Below are 24,075 nucleotides of genomic sequence, written 5' to 3' on the forward strand. Positions count from 1 at the left end.
GAAAGACATTGCTCTGGCAAGAAGAGCCACTTCATCCAGAAGGGAAGACCGGTGAAGATAAAAAGGGGCTGAGGTATGAAATAGGGAGATTAAGAAGCTTATGAAGAATTGCCTCAGTCTTCTCAGTAAAGTAGGAGTAGAAACTGTCTCCTGAGAGAGAATATGTGGTGGGGTTGTGGGAGAAGATTTGTAAGAGCTATTGTGGGAGCATGATAATCAATCAAGGAAGAATAAAAGGGATTCCTGTGCAGTAGTAGGGGCCCAATTAGGATTATTAGTGAACCTGGTAGGCACAGCTGTATCACTTCTTCCAGAAGCATTTAGCAGTTTACCAGTCGGAACCAAGAAAGCAGAAAATAAGGGAGACTCAGGGCTGAGGATTGACAGGGCATGAATTGTAATAGGACAAGGGGGAAAAAGCTGTTCAAGACTGGAGGTAGGTGCAGCACTGAACTGGTTAACTACTGGGTCAAGACCAGGAAGGGAGCATAATGAGAAGTGAGAGGTATGGCTAGACAAAAGAGTTGATGTTTTACTGGAGTATACATTCAACATGAATCAATGGTGTTCTACGGTGGCAAGCCTTAGGTTGCATTAAAACAGAGAATGGGTTCAGATCCTGAGAGTTGATAGTCTTCTTGTAAACTTCCTGGATCAGACCACATCTGCACTACTGGCTTCAGTTATGGGAGTCTTATTTGATGGAGGACATTGCCAAGTTGGCAATGACTAGGCAGGAGGGCAACCAAGCAGTGAAGGATCTTGAGATTGTGTCATAGGAAGATTGGTTAAGGAAATGGGATGTTTTATCTTGGAAAAAAAGAAGACTTAGGACAAGGGTTCATAATCTTTTTGTGTGTCACAGATCCTTCTGGAAGTCTAGTAAAGCCTGTGGAGTCCTAAGAAAAAAAAGTTTTAAAATGCATAAATATATATATATATATGTATACATACATATATGTGTGTGTATATATACACACCTACATATACATATGGGATTACAGAGGAAGCCAATTACACTGACCTACAGTAATCAAAATATAAAAAAAAAACAAATTCACAGATATCAGGTTAAGAGTTCTTGCCTCAGGGATTTAAAGGATTCTGAAGTAGAAGAGCAATTACAATGACTTTTTCTTCTTCCTTTCCTTCCCCTACCACAAAAAAGATGCACAAAACTTTTAAGTTTCTCTACTCAGTTCATCTTGGTTCTTAAATAACATACTGATAAATTCAATTAATCTGATCAAACTGTTTTGAATTTTTTTCTTATTAAAATAGTGTCCTCCCCACCCAGAGAGAATAAACAACAGGTAGGAAACTACATAGAGGCAGGCTTGTGCTTGATGTAAAGAAAAACTTCCCAACACCTAGAGCTGCCCAGAAGTAAAATGGGCTTCTTTAGCAGGCAGTGAGTTTTCCCTCCCTGGAAGTACTCAAGAAAAAAGTTGGATGGGCACTTGTTTATCAGCTGGATCAGATGATCTCTAAGATCTTCCAACTCAGAGTCTGTCATCCTTCTCCTCTCATTTTTTTTTTATTTTAGCTTTTTGGAGGGCAATTGGGGTTAAGCAACTTGCCCAAAGTCACACGGCTAGTTTTTGTGTTAAGTGTCCGAGTCTGGATTTGAACTCAGGTCCTCCTGACTCCAGGCTGATGGATGATTCACTGGGCCACCTAGCCACCCCCATTTCCTCTCACTTTTGAGCAACTCTATCTGGCAGTTTTTCATTATATCAAATTCTGATCTAACTCTAAGCAATTTCCACCCACTTTTTAGTTTCATTCCTGGGAACAAGACAAAGTCTTAATTGCTTATCTGGTAGAAGTGTTTTGGGGTCAATTAACTCAGGAAATTACCTTTTTGAAAGCAAGGTCTGTACTGTCTGCACTTGAACAAGTGACCCATCCTTTGAATTTTTCCTTTGCTTCTTTCTGTAGACCCTGGATGAGATGTTCCAGGTACACATGGAAATTTCCTCCATTCTCTTCCAGCTGTTTTCCCAGGTCTTCCAGTGTTGGAGAATGGATTTCAGCTTCCATATAAGAGTTACGAGACTGAGCTACCATATCATGTGGGACCTATTCCAGAGGATGGCCAACAGATTTAAGTGAAAAAAATGTTTAGTTTTTCAAAAATCTTTTCATTCATAACCACTCATTAAACAAATGTTTACTGTACTCCTACTATGTATAAGGCATCACGTCAGGCACTGAGGAGATAAATCAATTAAGCCACAAACATTTACAAAGCATCCACTAGAGTCCTTGCCCTTGAAAAGTTTACAATCTACTAGACCAACTGATAGATATTAGGCATTTTATTTGTCTAATTTATTTTTTCCTCCCACCAATTATTACTGCTCATATTAACACTGTTTTTGGGAGATAAGAAATACAGGTAATATATTACTGAAATAATATTTATGGAGATATCTTTCAATGATTCCTCTTATTTTTCTTTCCATTTCTTTTTTATTTGATTCTTAATCTATTCTCAATCAGTTTGATTCAAGAAGATGTATGAAAAAGTATAAAGAATATTGGACTTTGTTGTATGTGGTGTATATATGTATAAGTGTTATGTATATATCTCTATAAAAATATATCTGTACTTAATTGTAGCCTTCTGGGCTGAGGGGGAAAGGAAGGGTGGAAAAATGAAAGTAAAAAATACACAGCAGAGAACAAAAGAAAACTTATAAGAAAGCAAAGATGGACATCTCTCAACATATCATGTAGTATTCATTATATAGGCTTTCTTGAAATGGAAATTTATTGCTATATATTTTGAATTCTTTCTTATGTTCTGCTGTGTACATGACATGTTATTTTTTCTTTCTTCTTTTTGCAGGGTAATTGGGGTTAAGTGACTTGCCCAAAGTCACACGGCTAGTAATTGTGTCAAGTGTCTGAGGCTGAATTTGAACTCAGGTCCTCCTGACTCCAGGGCTTCTGCTCTATTCACTGAGCCACCTAGCCGCCCCTTATTTTTTCTTTTCTAATTTTGTATTGAAGTTTCTTTTTCTTTATTGAATGTTTCTTTTCTTATTATTTAAGCTTTTAATAATTAAAAAAGGAAAACAAAAACAATATTGAGCTTTGACTCTAAAGACCTGGAAACACTTGCCACTTCCTAGGCCCATGATTCTGGATCAGTCAACAATATTTCTCAGCCTCAGTTTCATCCTTTGCAAAATGCAGTCAATAAGGCTTTCCCAACCTATTTCACAGGCAGTGCAGTGCACAGAGAACACAGGACCTGGAGTCAGAATACCCAAGCTGAGATCCAGTCCCAGACACTTACTAGCTGTATGACTCCAGGCAACTCACTTAACATTTGTCTATCTAAGTTTTCTCATCTCTAAAACAGATAATACTAGCAACTCCCTCACAGAGGTTTTGTGAGGATAAAGTGAGATATTTGTAAAGTGTTTGCAAAACTTAAAATACAATACAAGGTGTTCCAAATGATGATGATGATGTGGCGAGGACTGAATGAAAATATGAAAATGACTGCAAAAATCCTTAATAAATGTAAAGCACAGCATATGTACACATACACACATATAAGCATATGTAAATATATAATAATATGTTTATTTACAAGTGAACAATTATTATTATGGGTCTAGTTCTAGACTCAGCAACAGGCCAGGTATGAGTAAGATTGGATCCTATAAAGCCTATTGCGTAGCCAATAATTTCCTTTTTTTTTTTTTTAACACAGTACCTGTACCTTTTTCTCTTTACACTTTCCCAAAACACTTTACCAGTTTAAAAATGTCCCAAGAGTCTAGTTCACCAACTGTTCAAATGCATCCATCAGCTACCAAACAGGAACATGAACAGTGTTTATTAGTGACAAGAAATACTGAATCTAGTCAAATCTAAAAGGGAATTCAGATAACTGGGATACAATGAACAGGCCACCAAAACTGTTTCCTGATATTCGTGAAAGCTGTCATGAGGCCTATGGTGTTTGTAACTAATCAGAATCTCCACCTGAAGGCTTATGTCTGAGCTTTTTCAAGCAAATGCTAGAGAAATACAAGGTGCTATTATTAATATGAAGTAAATGGGGGAACAAACAAGTACAAACCATAAATATTTTAAATATTCCGAGTGTCTCATCAAGTTCCAAGAACTACAAAGAATGCTGCCAGAGTCGTTCACTCACCTCAAAAAGTTTGTCACATTCTATTATCATGTGGGCAAGTCCCTGAGTGGCTGCCAGATTCTCATTGAGGTCCTTCGGATCTGGCTTGCCCGTAGCATATTTCTTCTGTATCACTCTGTAATTGAATGCCAATGTCATAATTTAATGTAAGACCAAATATATTTTTGGGACCCAGAGCCCTTCCCTCCTGGTTTCCATTTGTTACCAGATGCTAGCCAGATTCCAAACTTTCTCATTTCTAAACAAAGATGATTACCACACGTCTTAGATATTCTGAATTAGGCTGGATCCCTGCCACTTTAATTATTTGTAATTGAAAGGCTTGGGAAAAGATGGGGATACTAACAATTACGTGGGGAGCAAAGGAACTATTTTCCAAGATTTGAAACACTTAATTGCATGGTTCCATGTTTTGGTTTTCAGTGTAGCCTGCCCATGAGAGTTTATGACACATAACTTCGCCTTCTTCCCTTCCTACACCACAAAAAAGAATACAACTCATAAACCTTCCTAGACAAGCTCAAAGTCGTTCTCCTAAATGACATCATGATAAATTCAATGAATTTAAGTTACCAAAATTAAATTGCCTTGCAAAATTTTCTTACTCAATAAAAGTGCTGCCATACTCAAGTTTGAAGTACAATGAACAAGATTTTTATGCCCCTGGGACAGAGCTAGGTTGGGAATCCCCAGACCACCCCTACTCCCTAAACAATTCCTGCTACTGTTATGAAAAACCCACCTTGGGGAACTTTCTTTCTTTAATAAATTGAGATGGAAAAGGGAAGGGGCCAGACACACAGCCAGGTTCATAGGTGTCATCTGATTTTCTTCCACTAAATTGACAACGTCATTCAGGAAACACAGCAGAGTCTGTAAGACCTCTCTGTTTTCATCTGCCAGCAACATGATGGCAGCCTGTACCGCCTGGAGACGCTGATCTTTTGGAACATCTGAGGAAGGAAAGACAAGGACCCGTCTGTGAGATGTACGTTCCAAACAAGCTAAGAAGATGCTTATGCTGAAGTTCGTGTTTCTCTTTCAGGGCTGCCGAGTCCATTACAATTTAATGAACACAAATGGTCTTTACATTTGTAGGATCTAGAGAGATCCCATCCTTGAAAACCGAGGGTCCTGAGACCTGAGAAAGATGGAACAATAAAATTGCTGAATATGGCAAATTTTGAAAAGTGAAAGGCTGGTAACATGGTGGTTGTTGTGGCAACTGAAATATGATACTTTTCAGTTGTTTCCCAAACTTGATTCTGCAGGAGCATTTTGAGTGATAAAAATAGGGGTTCTGTGAAAAAAATTAAAATGTTAGTGATATTTTTCTAAGATGTTATTTATGAAATAAAATACTGTAATATTAAATAATGAACACACCATGAAGAGAGGTCTAATATGAAAAGAGAATACATGGCACAATGGAAAAAGCACTGGCTTTAGAACAAGAGGATCTGGGATCAAATCCCATCTCTGACATTCACTACCTCTCACCCTCCCTGGGCCTCAGTTTCTTTCTCTATAAAATGGGTGGACTGGGCTAGATGGCACCTAAGCTCATTGTTGGCAGGAATTGTTTATTTCTTTGTACCTGTGTACCAGCCCCTGGCATGATACTTGGCACATGGCAGGTGTTTAATAAATACTTGTTGACTGATGATCTCCTGATGCCTATTTTACTCCAAAAATTTTCACCCTCTACTCTGCAAGTATTCTACCAAGTCCCCTGCATTAGCTCAAGTGGATTCTGTTCATATAATTCAAGTTTCAAAATATTCTGTAGCCAAATTATTTGGGGAAAATAGTGCTTTTAGTTTGGATGGACTTCCTGACTCCAGTCCCCTAGACTGGCTGGAAATTGACTTCGAAAGGCTTTATGACTGTTTGTAGCACCAGTGTCTGAAAGTAGGAGAAAGGAAACAAGCATTTAAGTGGTAGGCACTGTGCTGAGCACTGGTTTTGCTGGACAAGCAAAACTAAAGGAGTCCCTGCTCTCAAGGAGCTTACATTCTAATGGGGAAAGACAACACATTAGAGGGAGCTGAAAAGCTTGGGGTGGGGGCACAGAAATGAGGGTACCCAGTGTGGTACCATGGTTAGAAAGTCAGTAATGAAGATAAGAAGGGAATGAAGGTAGCCCAGCCTGGCCCTTTCCACAAAATGGGGGTCCCAGCTGGAACAAATCCATGGGAAAAGTGGGGTGGGCCCAGAGGGATATTCCAGCATGAATGGGCTACTGGGGAGCAAAGGATGGTCCAGGCAATGAGGGAAGTTCCAAAATGAGCCAGCAATTCAAGAGGCATGGTTCTGAAATTCAGAAGTCAAAAATCAGGTCAGGTGAGGTCAGAACTGTCTTGTATAGACTTATACCAGAATGGTAAATAATACACACAGGGAGACAAGACATGTACATATACAGGAACATGCACACACAGACACAGAGACAGATAAATGTACAAAGAGACAGAGACATACAGATAGAGACATGCACAGACACAGAGATAGACACACACATAAAGAGGGAAAGAGGCAGACAGACACAAGACAAAGAGTATATGCGTGTGTTCTTCATAAACACCATACAAATGGTGTATGGGGCTTTTTTTAACTCAAACTTTTAGCCATGGCTCATTAAACTTCCTCCCCCAGTATTTGCCTTAGAAAACACAGAGAAGCAAGAGGGAAGCTCCCATGCACATCCCAAAGTAAACAAGCAATAGAATGAAAGAAACAGCCCAGCTAATGGAAAGCCTTGGAGATGAGGTTTTCTCCACTGAGATCAAGCGCATTCCGGTGGGCTCCTAGAAGGGCTGCACAATACTCCGCTGGATGGAATGACAATACCCTCAGCTTCAGGAGTCTGGCAATATTTGTCTTCTAAGTTTTCTTTGTGAAAGGAAGCAATTCAGCACTTAGGTTAAACTCTTCACAGATAATAAGCTGACAGCTTTGAGGAGTCATTCCTATCAGCAGCCATCTAGCGAAATGTCTATCATACAGGAATCTACTGCTTCTTAGGTGACAAAGATATACTTTTGTCTAACAAAGAACTCTTAATTCATTCCCTCCCTGCCCCACTCCATTCCAATTTGCCCTGAGGCTTATGGGACTATGAGCAGATCTATCTTTCCCAACCAAAGAATCTCATTCAATTTCTAACCTCTGTAATTTCTACAAGGGACTGAAACTCAACTTTTCTTCACTCCTTGACCACTTACTTTGGGCCAGGTTTTTGCATTGTAACGCCTGGTTCCCACTTCTCCCACTGAAGAGTTCCTACTGGAGCTTCCATTTTGTGGAGGGGCCCAGGCCGGTCTTTCTTCAAGTACTTCTGGTCCTGTTGCTGACTTTCTCTGGACTTCAAAACCATGCCCCCCACACCTTTATTGCCACACCTTTACCAGTTCCATTTTCTGCCTTCCCCCATTAGAATGCAAGCTCCCTGAGGGCAGGTATTGTCTTTTTGCTTGTAATTTGCTTAGCACAGTGCCCAGAACACAGAATATAATAAATGCAGGTTTCCACCTTTCCTTGCATCTTCGCTGTTGAGGTTTAGTTCCCTAGATTGGATGCTCAGACCCCACAAATATTTCTGGGAAGCAAGCTAGCTTTAGCAAAAATCAGTGTCTAATTTAACATGAGAATTAATTTCCATCGATGTTTTGTGTCTAGTATTTCCAGTCAACTGCAGGTATAGTGTACTTGAAAACTGAAGACTTCTGAGCTGTCTCCTGGTGATTATCTCATCTGATAGCTGCACTTATTCAGCAAGATAATGTATGTCATTTATCCTTCCTGGGTATCATTTGAACATATAAACTTTGTCAAAGTCAAGTCAATTTAGGGGCATCCACTGGTACCATTTTTTCTAATACTGATTACAATATTTTTTAACTTCTACCATTACAGATTCTGAGAACTGTAAGTACAGACTTCTCTTCAAAGACATTCCTTACAAATTATATAAATCTTGTGCCATTAACAACTTTAAAAGGACTGCTACACAGTCAACCAGTAAAAACCTCTGTATTCAATAGGGCCAAATGTGTAGCTTTAGTGCATTGGGATTTCTTCATCACAACAGTTTATTTTAATAAAATCACTAACCCCAGAGAAGACTCATGTTTATATTTCTGGTATCTGCTACATCCTATAATGGGCACTGTCCTCTGATTAAGGGGAGAAAAAAAACAAAATAGTGATCATTAAAATGCATGTTTTAATTAAAGGTACCTCCTCATGGAGAGGTAAAATATTCTTAGACCTTCCAGTGTGACCATTTCTTAGGGAAAATGAGTGACAATATAAACAAAGAAAATAAAAATAGGAACATGGCATTTAGCTAGTATATCTGATGGGTAATGAAAATAGTCTCATTTATTTTTTGCTTATTGTCAATTTATCTTCAAATATTTTATATTTGAGTTTGAATTTCCTACTCTTCCAAAGGAGTGAAATTATTTTTTAAAATATAGATTTTATAGATAACTCTGCCTCCATACCATCACCCAGCCTCCACTCCTTTACCTTTGGAAAGGCAATTTAAAACTGTGGACTTCAACCTAACTTCAACCTGACTTGGCCCCAAATCCATGGAGACTTTAGAATCTTATATCAAAAAATTATCTCGTTAGCCTTATACTAAAGGGAACTAATTGTTGTGAGTACCAACTTACACTGATAAATATGGAGGAAAGTTTCTCCTAGTTTGCTTGTAAAGAGTGGTTCTGGCAGGTCCCGAAAGAATTGTTTGACCATATCTGCCACATCGTAAGCAGACTGGTCCTCGTAGCTGACATTCTCAGGGAAGGTCTCGTTCATTTGACGCAAGGCTTGGATTCGAGACTTCACTCCTGATTTCCGAAACAGACCCACCTGAAACAACCCAAATAAATGCTTAGGCACAACATCAAACAACTCATTAGATTAAATTTTATTCCAGGATGGAACAAAGAGGTGACAGAAGGACAAAGATATTTTCTTTTTCCTTGACCACTATCATTATTTGCAGAAATTTTCAGGAAATAAAATAACAATGGACAATTTTGTTGCCACCTTGTTGAATTTTAAGGTGGAGTTTGTTTAAAAAAATAACACAACAATCTCCCCCCCAAAACAATGTAATAGTTTATGTCACATAAAATCTTTTTGTTCTTTGCACATAGAAACATTTATGCTTGCTGATGGTTAAATTCATAATAAATTGTTCTGAATGGCAATGCTATGGTAATTTAAATTAGTACAAACATTTCATTCAATTTATCCCCTTTTTTGAACCACTGTAGAGTTTATTGTCTGTAATATTCATCTAAAACTTAGAACACATTGTCTTGTGCTTATTTATTCTTTTATATGTATAGAGGACTGCCCAGAAGCCAAGAGGACCTGAGATCAAACCTGACCTCCACACTTACTAGCTATGTGACCCTGGGCAAGTCACTTAACTGTTTACCTCAGTTTCCTCATCTGTAAAATGAGCTAGAGAAGGAAATGGCAAAACACTCCAATATTTTTGCCAAGAAAACTTTGAATGAAGTCATGAAGAGCTGGACATAACTAAAACAACTGGACAAAAAAAATAAAGTAACGAAACCACTTTTTTCATGGTTTGGAGAAACAACTCCCCAACTATACCTCTTTTGTAGACACAGTGCCTAGGCTAGGGACCCCCAACATGTGCTACTGATGTTGCTTTTTCTACTGTTATTGCTGAAATGTATAATGGAGAAAAAGGGGACTTAAGTCACCAATATCAGATGGGGTGAGTAGAACATGGCCCTAAAAGCAAGATGGATGCCTTTCCATTTCTGGAATCCCGTGTTATTGTGAAATCACATAAATAGTGTTAAATAATACAAACTAATATAAGATCTGTTGTGTATACATTCAACAAAATTTAAACTCACCCAAATAATTATCAAGTACCAGTTATGTACAAATCAGTGTGCTAGGTGCTGGTGAAGATATAGACTAAAAAAAATACCTAATCTCTGTCCCCAGAAATTCACAACCTAAAAGGAGAATGTTGTAAAGACACAATATGAAATAACATAAGTGCATAAAGGGAAAAAGCAAGTGCTATTATGAAACCCAAGGAAGAAGAAATTATCAATAGCTAGGAGGATTAAGGAAGGGTATGGTACAGTGGAAAGAATGCTGACTGGCTTTGTAGGCCTATAAAGTTGTTATGTCCAACTCTTTGTGACCTCATTTGGGGTTTTCTTGGCAAAGATACTGGAGTGGTTTGCCATTTCCTTCTCCAGCTCATTTTGCAGATGAGGAAACTGAGGCAAATAGGGATAAGTGACTTACCCAGGGTCACACAGCTAGTGTGTGTCTGAGCCTGGATTTGAACTCAGGTCCTCTTGACTCCAGGTCATTCATTCCTCACCTGACCCGATTCTTGACTCTACGTCACCCACCTTCCTTCTGCAGTCATAGGACCCAAGTTCAAATTCCACCATGCTTACCATCTATGTGACCTTGAACTATTTAATTTTTATGGATCTAAGTTTCTTCGTCTGTAAAATGAGAGGTTTAGATTATATGTTTTCTGAGGTGGCCCCAACCCCCAATCCAGCTCTAACTCTATAATCCTATGTGAGGAAGAATTTGACAAGGAGATGGGGGTTGGCCCACCTTGGCTAGAGAATAATGTGGATAAAGCTCAGCATCCAGTTTGGCTGAAACAAAGCAGAAGGAGATAAAGCTGCAAGAGCAGGGTGTTTGAATTTTTACCTGGCAGCACTTGAAATCAGGAAGAACTTTGCATCTGAGTATGAATCCTGCCTTGGATACTTACTAGCTCTGGATAGGTCACTAAACCTCTGAGTTTCAGTTTCTTTCTCTGTAAAATGGAAATAATACTAGCCCCCCACCTTGCAGGGTTGTTATTATATGCTTTGCAAACCTTAAAACATTACATGAATGTTTGCTATTATTACTGCTATTTTTAAAGCACAATTTAAAATTTTTGAAATGCAAAGTGAACAGGGACAGTAAGCCTTTATTGCTCCCCACCCTGCTTAAAAAACAAAAATGCAAATGTGCAATAAACAATTGTCCTCTGGGGTAGGCAAACTTTGCTAAAGGTTCCAGTGTCTTTGTAGGGGTCCTGTTTGTTGTTCCAGATGGAAAGCTGTGTCTATTTTAAATTGCAGTTAACAGCAAGGGAAAGATTTCAAAGAATTAGCAAATGTTCAGGTCTATGTAAATGTCAGCTGGAAGGAGCACAAGGGAAATGATTCCCTGATACATTCTGTGGCAATAAAAGAACACATAGCAATATTTCCTCCTATGCCAAATCTTATCTACCTAATCCAAAAGATCAGCATGTGCATGGCTTTTCTCAGCGGAACTGTCAGTTAATTTAAAAAGTTTTGCATGTAGTCAGGAAACAAAGCCTTTTATATAGTGTGATTAGCTACATGGTTTAGGTAGCACTCCTTGGGAAAAAAAAAATCTAACCATGTTTCTTTCTCAGATATTCCAAATTCTGTCAAGCTGCATGAGAACAAAAACAGACCCTGTCAAAAGACAAAGTCAAGACTTGGAAGGGATTATTAGTGGAGGGTTAGTGAGCTCTATCTTCAATACGTTTACTTTTACTTATTTTTCTAAAGCAAGTGGTAATTCTGGAAGCAGCCCTGTAACCATAGGGGCTGTACTGTGCTAGAGTTTTCAGAATCAAAATAACCTGGAGGTGAATCCTTGAGCATGACTCATAAATATTTATTCCTATGTGAGCTGCCATCATCCCACTTGAGAATCATTACTACCGTTTTCCCTTTTAGCTTATAGCAGAGAAAGTGAAAGTGACAGAGGCCTAAGAATTAAGCCCACATGCTGCTGTTGTAAACAACAGGGACATTTTCTCTTTTGTCTGTTGTGTCTTGCATCTCTCTGTATATATTAATATGCATGTACATACCCCAAGGATGTTTTCTCTCCATTGTGCCATTTCTAAGTTACTGTCTTCAGCAAACATCCCCAAATGTGAATTTAATTATTTTAAACATGCTCTATTACTTCTTCTAACTTAGGCTTTTAAAGATAGTCTAAGGATGGACAGGTGCATGCACTGCCTAGAATTCTGGCCCTAACCTGCTATGAATGTACTCTTATTCCTATAGGGGTGTGTGGAAATATTTGAGGTTTTGTTAATTTGTCTTGATTTTATATCCTAGAGAACCCTTTTCTAAATGACTAAAGGATAGGTGGTCTTAAGACTTACATAACAACAACAGCCTTGACAATTTTTTAAGATTTGATACTTTTTTTTAGTGGAACAAAGGTTGAGAAACTTTTGCATATAGCATGATAAGGGATGAAAGGAAGCCTTTTTTTTTTTTAAACTGGAGAAAAGGCAAGTATCAATATGCTCTCTGTTGTCAGCATGCATTGCTTTTTTGGGAAAGTCCTTGAACATACTGGATGTTTCTAAGATTGTTTATGCTTATTGCTTAAATTGTTTTCGAAGTGAAAAATTATGGTAGCCCTGAAAATATTTTTAAAACTGCTGCTATACTCTGTCTTAACTACCGAGAGGTAGGCCTTCCCTAGCTCCATCCCCAGGAACAAGCGACAGAGGAGCTAGCTAACTTATATATATACTGTTTTCCACCTTTAAATAGGTCAGATGAGATAATATTTCAAAGTGCTTAACAGTACCTGGCAAATAGTAGGGGCTTAATAAATGCCTATGCCTGCCTCCTTAGGTGGGTGACTTGTTTAGTGACAGAATTCAAGAGGGAAAGTTGTTCATATTCAAACAAAATTAAATCAGGTACAGGAGTGGTGCCAATGACACTGACCCACTTTGAGTGTATTATTCTTTTGGTTAGCTCAGTGAGGGGAGGGAAGTCTTCCATTTCCTGGGCCTAATAAGTACCAAATGCCCCCTTGAATGCTCTTTTTTATGGATCAGAAGCCTGATGTAGGCTCCTTGTCACAGAGGAAAGAACTGAAAACAAGACTGTCCTGGCTGATATTCTAGAGATGTCTGATCATGCCTAACACACTAAGAAAAAAAACAGAGAAATCACTCTTTAGCGAATACAAGTTCCCATTATAACAAAGGATGCACTCTAATCTGATGAACAAGTGCAGATTAGTCTGGCATTAGTTAAAAGTAGCACAAGAGGAACTAGAATCCCTTTGGTATAGTTATTTTTCAACCTAGTAATTCAATTGTTATGAGACCTTAGGAAGTCAACCTACCCTTAATGTGACTCAGATTCTATAAGAAGGAAACAACTGTGGTTAGCTAGCAAATGGAGACAAATGAATTCATTTCTCCTACATGTTGACATTCCTGGATAAAGGGTATGTTATGAAGAGACAAAAGAATTGAGTGAAGTTCCCCCCCCCCACCCCCTTTTGGTTCCATTTTCCTTTCCTTCCTCTTTTGTCCTCCATCCACAAACCAGGCTTTTAGAGAGAGGATTCAAGGTGTCATTGAAATAGTGAGGCTTTGGAACATCATTCATTTTATCTAAGAGATAGGGATGTGGGGCAGCCTTCAGTACTGAGCACAAAGTGTCTTTGGCAACAGAATTAGGCTTCTAAAACTTACAACTCCATTAGAATGATAGGTTGACCAAACAGTGCTGCATTAGAATTCAAATTTGATCTAAATAATATTAAATCTCCTCCATGGCATCCTGTTTATGCTAATTCCCTTTGGTGTTTACTGATATTTATCAGTACTTCCATTTTCCCTTCTTAGAGAAGAGCTTAGTTAATAAAGAAAGGTTGGCTTTCTTCGGAGAGAAGGAGGGAGAGAGGAAAGGGAGGGGAGGGGAGGGGGAGAGGAGAGAGAAGGAATAGGGAAAAGGGGGGAAGGGTGAAGAGAAGGGGAAATAGAGAGGGACCTACACAAAGTATTATGTGGCAGGTTTATATCACAGGTTTAGTCTGTAGCTTCAGTGCCTTCATCTCTGTCATGAGTCGAGTCCAATCTATTCTTCAGTGCACAGTTGATTTAGGAAATTAGAGTTCGGCCAACAAAGAAAGGCACAGAGCCTCCTCTTACCCAATGCTATGTCTGAATACAAATGGTTCATAATTGAAGGCTAGATTTCCTCATTTCATCTACAAGCAGCTGCAAGGGCCAAAAATGGATAAGTTATACTTTATCACACATAAATTACTCAGCATCAGTGAGTAGATGAGGTGGTAATTTTGGCAGTACTTCAGGGTTCCACAGTACGATACTCAAGTATTTAAAATAAGTGCTTGTTAAGGGAATTGGGCTTGCCAACTGCTAAGAAGACTCAGTAAAAAACCAATGGCCAAGGCTTGAAAGAGGCTTAGACAGGGGCAGGGGTAGGGATTGTCAGCAGACATAATTAGTCAAGGAACCAACTCTGAGTGGTTCAGAGCCAGGGAGTGATGGCAACCTTTTGGTCTACACCTATGTTATTTGGGGCTAGGGTTCAAAATTCTTAGCATGAACCATTCTTCTCAATTCAAAGAAGCTGCTGTTATTGGAAAGATGATTTTTTTCCCCCATTTTACTTTTTTCTCTTTTTTTTTCTTATGTTCTTTGTTTTCAAATACCCTAGAATGGTCTTTTCCTTTTGACCTACATCATTTTGGTCCTTTTTTTTTTGTTTCAATTTTGTACGGCTGTTTCCTATTGTTTTCCTTCCTCCTGCTCACTTTGGTTACCATTCTCTAACCCATTCTAGTTCTTTCCACTAGGACCCAGTCTCCTTTTTGGAGGCAGCTTGGCATAGCTATAATAATAACATTGGACTTGAAGTCACACCTGAGTTTGAATTCCACCTTAGATACTCCCTATTTGACCCTGGGGAACCTCATTCAGTATGTTTCTTCAACTGTAAGGAAAAGAGACAATAAGAGCATCTATCTTACAGGGTTGGATCAAAAGCTAGCCCTGGGGGTCAGGAAGACCTAAATTTAAATCCTTGCTTAGACACATGCTGGTTGAGTGACCCTGGGCAAGTGTCTCAGTGGAGAAATTAGGAAACTCTTTAAGACTGAAGCTTTAGAGAAATCACAAACTTGGATTGTTAAAGGAATTTTCTCATCTGAGAATTGCCCATACCAATGAAATCATCAATCTTAGGATGACAGATCTAGGGAAAGGGTAAAGACCTGTGTTCTGACCTCAAGTAAGGTCAAAATGTCAAATGGTAGGTAATGCGGACAAACATGAAAAAGGACACAGTTTTACAGCTCACCAAGAGATAACAGTGGTAACACTGTTAGACAAGGAAATCAGCTCCTTCATCCCATGTATAAATTTTTTCCCCCCTTTTATTCTTTGGTACAGAGTATAAACATAAAAATTATGTATATACTTAATCTCATCATTCTATTCTAGAAGAGTGTGTGTGTGTGTGTGTGTGTGTGTGTGTGTGTGTGTAATTTCAGCATTGTGGTGATATCAACATAGTCCACATATTAATGTGCAAATAATCTTTTCAAAGAAATGGTTCATGAGACCATTCTGAAAATAAATGATAAGGTTTTGATGGCAACACCCTAGATAATTTAAGATCTTTGGGGATGGTATTCTGCAGAGAGGAAAGCAAAGTGGCTGGTTTAATCATAGTCTAGGTCTGCTGAAGGCCAGAAGAACTACTATAGATTATTCTTTGCCGGTCATCTTTGTTTAAGAGTAGGACAAAACAAAACCACAATCAGCAGTGTCTCCATGAAGTGACATATCATACAAGAAGACAGGCCTGATGGAAAGTTCGAGATATGGATGAACTAAATGGTTTGTTATTGATATACATACTGATATCAAGGCAATATCTTAAGCACATAGAAATTGTGTAGAACTGGCAAAATGCTTTTTAGGTTGATAAGAATGTCAGGCATATCAAATGTGAAGAAATCAAGACAGGGAGCTACAGCAACCAGTGAGGTTTCACAACAAGAGAATGTACATGCCAGAAAAGGTTGCCAGAAGCTTGGGCCCAGCCTCATTTGCAAGAGAAAGCAAAAATCACTGACAAACAGAGTTAAAGCATGGACGGTAATCCAACATTTGTATTAGATGAAAACTGAGCCCTTTGCACCTCCAAATGGGGCTATGAGCTTGAGGCAAACAACAGAAATATTCTATCAGTCTTGTAAGAGGTACAAGACCTCAAAACATTGCATAAGTGCTAAGGAACACATGAATGGGGCAGACAGGATTCCTTATATACACTCTTAAGTTACATACCATTCCCTGCTAAAGCTACCACTTAGTAAAGAGGGCTTGAAGATACTATTTTTATAAAGGGGTAGAGATAAGAAAAACATTTCAAAGGCCGTTTGGGAAGGGCTAGATTCTCCTACAAGCTCTTGGGAATGAAAACACATTTATTAAGTGCCTGCTAAATGCTAGGTACTGGGGATACAAACTCAATAGACAATCCCTACCCTCAAGGAGCTTATATTCTAATATTTACATTCCTTCTACATTCTCTTATGAAAGCAAGGAGGTTCAGACAAGGATAAACTTTGCTACTAATTAGCAACTTAGAGGCAGTTAGGTGAGATAGTGTACAGAGTGCTAAACTCAGGGTCAGGGGAGATTTGTGTCTGAATCCTGTCTCAGACACTTACTAACTGGGCAAGTCACTTAACCTCTCAGCCTCAGTTTCCTTATTTGTAAAATGGGACTGAAAAGAAAACCTATTTCACAATGTTGTTGGGAAGATTAAATGAGATATTATATGCAAAGCACTCTGCAAACTTTAAAGCACTTTATAAATGCCAGTTATTATGGTGATTATGTATAAAAATTTACTAGTGATTGTGGGAAATCCTTTTGTATTATCTAAGATGACTTGTCAGATTGCCTTATTTATAATTTTAACAATAATACTTCAATTTATATAAGATTTTTAAGGTTTGCTAAATGCTTTCAATATGTAATTTCATTTGATCTTAGAGAACAGATTTATACTTAGTTGTATAACTCTCTACTTTTTCCTCTGAGAATTTATGGCCATAGGCCGGTGTAATGGTTCACCACTGGTCCTGGGAAAATTGCATTGGTGCTACAGTTGCCTTCAGATTCTTCTATTTTCTTTTTTTTTTACAAGCAATTGGGGTTAAGTAACTTGCTCAAGGTTATATGGCCAGTTCTTTTTTGTGTGAGTGTTAAGTATCTGAGGCCTGAACCGATCCTGGGTCCTCACGACTCTGGGGCCGGCACTCTTACTCACTGTGCCACCTAGCCACCCCCTTTCCCTTTTCTTAACGGGGTTAAAAGAACATAAAGTTGGCGATGAATGCAAGGCATGAAATCGGGAAGGGACATGAGCCAGTGGTTAGGGACTTCTAAGGCTCCCTCCCTACTATCTCAAAATATATTCATGACTTTTGCTTGAAAGGGGAGAAACAGATTCATTAATAGTAATAACACAGGCTTTATTTTGACCTTGTCGATACAAGCATAGCTTACTTTTTTCTCTATCAACTGTTGTTGGTTGGGCAAAAAATATATTTGGTGTAGCTAACATTGCTTTCATATTTTTCTTATATAGGCCTATTTTTAATGTAAATAAATGTAGTTTTGGTCAAGGTTTTGTCACAATAGTGCTGCTCTAAAAACCTTAAAAAAGAATAAAGAGACATATGTGGCCAAAATCTTAAAACAAAGAATGAAATGGGGATAAAAGGAACATAAGATAAACTGTAGTCTTAATGAGTGTGGGCCCAAAATAAAAAAAAAAATTAAAAAGCAATACAGAGTCTAAAGAACTTATAGTTTCAAATTAACCTAGTCTGGAAATCATCTGCAACAAATATTTAATGTAGGAGTTCTTTCTTATCCTGGGGCATATGAAATTTTTTTTAAACAAATATATGTGTGTGTATATACATATATCTATATTAATACACATACATAAACATATAGACATATATGTATGTATATGTAACCATACTTTGATATAATTAGTTTCTTCAACAATCCTATGTATTTTTATTCACTTAAAAATATTATTTTAAGCCAGTGGGAAAGGACTTCTAAAGGTCTTTGTCCCCACACTGATTTAAAATATACTCATTTCTCACTTGAAAGAAGAGAATTGGGCTCATTAATAGTAATAATATAGCACAGTGGACTATTTGACCTTGTCCAGACAAGCATAGTTTACTTTTTTTTTTTTTTTGCTTTTTGGAAGGCAACTAGGTTTAAGTAACTTGCCCAAGGTCACATGGCTAGGTTTTTTGTTTGTGTGTGTTAAGTGTCTCTGAGGCCAGGTCTGAACTCAGGTCCTCCTGACTCCAGGGCCAGCACTCTACTCACTGCGCCACCTAGCCGCTCCTCATAGTTTACTTTTTTCCCCTCTACTGTCTCTGCTGTTGGTTGGGTAGAAAGTGGCATTTGGTATAGCTGATATTATTTTCATATTTTTCTTTGTTGTTCAATTGTTTCAAGTCGTGTCTGACTTTTTATGACCCCATTTGGGGTTTTCTTGGCAAAGATACTGAAGTGGTTTGCCATTTCCTTCTCCAGATCACTTTATAAATGAAGAAACTAAAGCAAACAGGGTTAAAGGACTTGCCCAGAGTCACACAGCTAGTAAGTTTCTGAGGCCAGATCTGAACTAAGGAAGATGAGTCTTCCTGACTCCAGGCCTGGCACTCTATTCACTGTACCACCTAGCTGTCCTCTATATTTTTCTTAGGTTTATTTCTGAATGTAAATAAATGTGTCTTTTGTTTAAACTAGAGTTTCCTTATAACAGTGAGCCTAATCCTTAGGCTTTCACCAGACCATAACACACAAAAAAGGTTAAGAACTCTTCTTTAAGGTGAGAGTTTCCTACCTAGTCCAGTTATTGCAGGAGTTTCAATCAAGCTTTCAACAATAAAACCTCATTATATTGCTTAGCAGATAGCTGGTTTGGGCCACATAAACATTTAATGGGGCAAGAGTGCCACCATCTTTCTCCATGCTCCTCCTAAGCAGGCCTCTGTTCCGTGACAGGAGGTAGTTTCAAGGCAGCCTTTCCTCCTCTGAGGAGCTACTCACATTCTGGCTTAAAATGAAAAGACCATTTACCTGATCAAGGCAGTTACTACGTAGGTATCTCAGTGCTTGCTGAATGCTCTGAGGAAGAGGTTGTCCTGTTCTCTGGACATGAACAATCAGTGGAACACCAAAGACATTCTTGTCTTTGTAGTCAGGCACTTTCATCCTTTTCATGAACTTTGGCACTGACCTAGAATTCACATGAAGCAGGTTATACAGGCTCCTAGGAAGGGTGGCTGCTTTTACAAGAGCAAAAGCCTGGACCTTTTTTTTTTTTTTGAACACAAATAGAGTTTAGGTTTTTCCACTCTTAATGAACATCATATAAGTCTTTTAAGGACTATGAAGCAACCAAATAGAATTTATTTTAGTAGGAGATATAAACCCTGTTCTCCAGGATAAGAAAGCTTGGCAGCCGTAAAGTGGGTGGTTGTGATCTGAAGGAAGGAATACACTTAAAAACAAAACAAAACAATAAATAAACCAGGGAAAATGGGCTGTGCCCATCTTTAAGACAAGAATAGAATGGTAGCTTCACTTTACTTCAAAGCTTTACTTTCAGGAGAAATGAAATGGACACTTTAGAGTAAATTGAATATTTATTCAAATATTTAAATTTATTAAATTGAATAATTTAATAGCTAATTATAATTGATAGATGCAAAATTTTGAGTATATGGAATTTTTACTATAAAAATGGTCACATTTCTAATTTTTTCTAAATTCTTTTTGTCGTCAACTATGTTGGTAATAACAAAATTTAGAACATTTAAATCCATATTGACACTTACTGACATTTCTCCTATCTCAAATTCTCTAAACCACTCAAAGCTGGTGCAGAGTTAATTCCCAACCTACATTTTTGCCAGCTCCTTAGGCTCAAGGTTTATTGTGTACTCTTGTTTGTATTTGCCAATGAAACAAAAATAGAATCTTTTTGACAAGATTAGAAACTCTTTGAACTCAATAAATGGAGTAAGTGTTGAGCTCTTCCAATAAGCTACACACTTGTGAGGTACAAGCGACAGATGTTCCTTTTCAAACTGCCAGACTAATTTTATGGCGAGTTTATTTTTAATTCCCCTGTTCATAATTAATCATCCTTTACTCATCTTTTTTTTCTTTCCTAGAGCCTGCTTACCTTCCCTGGAAACCAACGGAGGACTACAAATAAAGCAAAGCTTACTAGAATCTAGGTATCTGCTAGCTGTGACTGCCCATAATGATGTGTGGGGCTACAGATGGCAAAGCAAGGCTTAATGGATCCTACTTGGTAAACTACAGAAAAGGTCACACTGTTGGGCTGACTGTTCAGAACACAGAAAATAAAGAGATCAAGGCTTTGCTACTACCTTAAGTTGCTTCAGACTAGAATAAACAATTTATTCTTAGGTAAATATATGCTTCTTACCATGTCCAGCCATGTTTATTTGACATGGAATACTTCTCCATGATGGCAGTGAGGCGAAGGAGTGAGAATCGCTGGAGGAGATTCAACTGGCCAGCCGTCTGATTACTGATTTGTGGAGATGCTATGGAGTGAGCTGGCTGATGGGAGATCTGGAAACTATGCCATCGTAACCTCCTTTACCAGAAGACAGAGAAACAGACTATTATAATACTCAAAAATACATGACAATAATAATTTGTAAGTATTTGGCAAGAGTTAGTTACTACATATGTAGAGGTAAGGAGACCAAAAGCAGCAAGGTGGCACAGTGGATAAGCATTGGACTTACAGTCAGGACCTGAATTCAATTCTAGTCTCATACATTTACTAGCTGTGTGACCCTGGACAGATCACTTAACCTGCCTGCTTCAGTTTCCTGATCTGTAAAATGGGGATAACGACAGCTCCTATTTCCTAGGCTTGTTGTGAGGATAGAGATAATATTTGTAAAGTTGTAGATAGCAAAGCAAGGCTGACTGGATCAGGTTCAGTGAACTATAGAAAAGGTAGCATTGCTAGGCTAACCTTTCACAACACAGAAAGCATTAAAGCTCTACATAAATGCTATCAATTATCATTGCTGTTATTAATTATTACTAACCATATTAAATAAATACAAAGCTTCATCTCCTTTTGGGTTCCAAAGAGATTTTTTTTATAAATAAGTATTTCTGAAATATTCAGAGGTTATAGAGTAGTTATCTACACTATTTTTGTAGCTATGCTACTTACTGTAGAAAAATAGTTTGCTATACTACTTTTCAAATGGTACTTTCTATTTGAAACCATTGGGCATTTCTATTAACTCCAACTTTTCAAATGAAATTCATTTGGGGGAAGGTGACAAATAGAAATGAAACATGTTCACAGTAATCATACTACATTTCAATGAACCCCAGAGACATTTCCTGAATCTGCCATACACAAGTACATCTACATAGTGTTAATGCACCTATACAAAAGAAATAAAGGGCTTGCACCAGATAATCACCAGTCACTTTTTTTGTTAAGGGCCATTTAGGTTGAAAGTAAGACTCTGGAGTTTCTTAAACGACATTTCAAACCAAGACCAAATATTTTTTTTTGGAGGGGGGAAGGCAGGGCAATTGGGGTTAAGTGACTTGCCCAAGGTCAGTAAGGGTTAAATATCTGAGGCTGGATTTGAACTCAGGTCCTCCTGACTCCAGGGCTGGTGCTTCATTCACTGTGCCACCTGGCCACCCCACCAAAACCAAATTTACAAAAGGCTATCCTACTAGGTCACAGAGATTCTCATTTTGATTAAATTAAAATTTTAAAATCACAATCAAACATTCTAGCTAAACTTATAAAGGAGGAGGACAAATATAAACTTATAAAATAGAGGACAAATATTCAGGATTATAGGAATTCAACTTAGGTTCAATCACTGTACTTTTTTGATATGTTTCTGTTGATACAGTTTTCTCATAATTAGTGGAGAAAAGATCACTGTTGTTACCAACCTGTTTGGTCTGGTGAGTGACGCTCCGACACCAGAATCCCTCCTTTCTCTGACTCCAGCCACCTCTGAGTCATTAAGGGAGGTTCCATCCCTTTCCATATCACTAGGTGTTGTACGACCATCAGACACAGAATTCCCCTCAAAATCTAATGTAATCTGGTTGGGAGATGGAAAGGGTAACAAGCCAGGTTCCCCAGCTAATGTATCATCTGTTTGTAGTTCAGGTAAGACATTCTTTGACCAGTGGTTCACTACCTCTTGAAGTCCATTAACATGTTGCAGAATGTCATCTAAATGGGGGAAGAGGTCATCTTTCTCTAAGTCCAAAAGATCTCCAGTGCTGGCATACAAGTGTGAGCCAGGGACATTGTCATAAATACTAACTCTACTTTCTCTGTGACAAGAAGTCATAAGTCTAGGTTCTTTTGTACTAGGGCACTGTTGCCTGCCCAGAGAGATGCTGCCCGTCCTCCAGTTCACCCCATTGCTATTATCTGTTGGTGAGAGGCTTTCAATTGAAAGTGCCTTAGGGAAAGTTCCTGGTTTGTGGTCTTTGGGGATATGGACCACAAGATTCTCCTGGGAGTGAAAGTCATTTTTATGGTTTTGGTCAATGACTTCCTGTAGTACCGTTCCAGACAGAACATCTAGGTCTTCCAGATACATCCCCCCTCGTTTGTTGGCTTCATGGCACTTGCGATCCTTCAAGCAGGGTGTGCTCACACCACTACTGCTGTTTTCCGATTGGCTGCTATCACAGCTAGATTTGGCAGAGAATGGAAGACCTTTCTTGGCTGCATCTAGGGGTGAGTTTTGGAAATCTCCATTTGCTAATGGCACACAGTGCATGGTCTTTAAGGATTCTGGCTCCTGTTGAAGAACAGGCCCACTTATCACCAAGCCACCTGTCCTTGCTGATCCCTTTACCTTGCCATGAGTCCCTCTAGGCCTTAGTGTCTCCATGCGTTTTAAGAAAGATTTGGCTCTGGTTCGTGCTGGTTTCTCATTCTTTGGGTGAAAAGTATAATTGGCAATGTCTTTGGGGTTCTGTAAGAAGCTGCCACTGACTAACGTGGAATCAAGCATGACTGGGGCCTCCCCACAGTACTGTCCTGAACAGTCAAAGGCCTCTCTGCCAGTATTGTTAATGCCAGACTGGCTCCTGTTGTCGCTCCCTCCACTGCTCTCACTGTGGATAGAAGAGACCTCGGGCTCACTCAGGTCAGTAAGGACGCTCTCACTGCTTGTGGTGGTTTTCATTCTGATGTCCCCAGATGATCCATGCCTGTTTGCTTGGGGGAACAACGTGTGGATGTCGTCCACTCGAGACCATCTCCTGCTTGTCCTTTGAAAAGTCCATTTGTTACTGATACATAGGTCTTCTTCATCTGAGTCATCACTCTGAAAAACATGATGGCACATTATGATATTTAGAGAATGACATTATTTGGGGAGCAGCGGTAAGTACGTGTATATGGGAGTCAGGAAACCTGAGTTTCTAGCTCTAGTTCTGCTACTAACTAGTTCTGCAATTTTACTCTTTGAGCCTCAGTTTCCTCAGCTTCTTTAAAGGATGATAAAGTCTTTGACTTCATGTTTAGAATTACTTCTTCAAGGCTTAAAATCACAAGTTCTTTATTGAGGTGACACTTAAGTGTGAATGAGTCTTAGCAGAGGTTCAGTCAATAACTACAAATGCCTACTACTGGAATTCCCATTACAGGAAGCAGAAGGACTCTGTGGGGGAGAAGAGGAAAAGAAGAAACCAAAGGAGAGGCTAACCTTCCATTCTGACATGGACTCCCCACTGACAGTCTGGTAAAGACTATGGACCCCATCCCAGGATAATGTTTTTTTTTTTTTAATGAATAAAATAAAATATATAGGACTTCAAAGGAAACCAATTATATTGAAATACAGTGATCAGAATATATATATTTTTTAAC

At 38.6% G+C, this 24,075-nt stretch overlaps 1 protein-coding gene and 1 pseudogene across 16 annotated transcripts in view; one reads left to right on the top strand and one right to left on the bottom strand.

The window, feature by feature from the left end:
• The window catches only part of LOC138155417 (biogenesis of lysosome-related organelles complex 1 subunit 2 pseudogene), a 964,561-nt pseudogene that overhangs the window by 454,821 nt on the left and 485,665 nt on the right, over window positions 1-24,075 (top strand).
• The window catches only part of STARD13 (StAR related lipid transfer domain containing 13), a 750,493-nt gene that overhangs the window by 14,752 nt on the left and 711,666 nt on the right, over window positions 1-24,075 (bottom strand). For all 16 annotated transcript variants that reach the window (XM_069080650.1, XM_069080653.1, XM_069080652.1 and 13 more), the window contains 7 exons: window positions 22,131-23,530; window positions 20,608-20,781; window positions 19,227-19,386; window positions 8,863-9,061; window positions 4,923-5,133; window positions 4,181-4,295; window positions 1,861-2,082 (listed from right to left, as the gene is read on the bottom strand). In XM_069080650.1, the coding sequence (XP_068936751.1) occupies window positions 1,861-2,082; window positions 4,181-4,295; window positions 4,923-5,133; window positions 8,863-9,061; window positions 19,227-19,386; window positions 20,608-20,781; window positions 22,131-23,530 (2,481 nt within the window). The remainder of the gene's footprint in view (window positions 1-1,860; window positions 2,083-4,180; window positions 4,296-4,922; window positions 5,134-8,862; window positions 9,062-19,226; window positions 19,387-20,607; window positions 20,782-22,130; window positions 23,531-24,075) is intronic.

Source organism: Petaurus breviceps, unplaced genomic scaffold (assembly GCF_028583685.1).
Source record: "Petaurus breviceps papuanus isolate PSGF00001 unplaced genomic scaffold, PetGlider_PUasm1.0 91133, whole genome shotgun sequence".
NCBI lineage: Eukaryota > Metazoa > Chordata > Mammalia > Diprotodontia > Petauridae > Petaurus > Petaurus breviceps.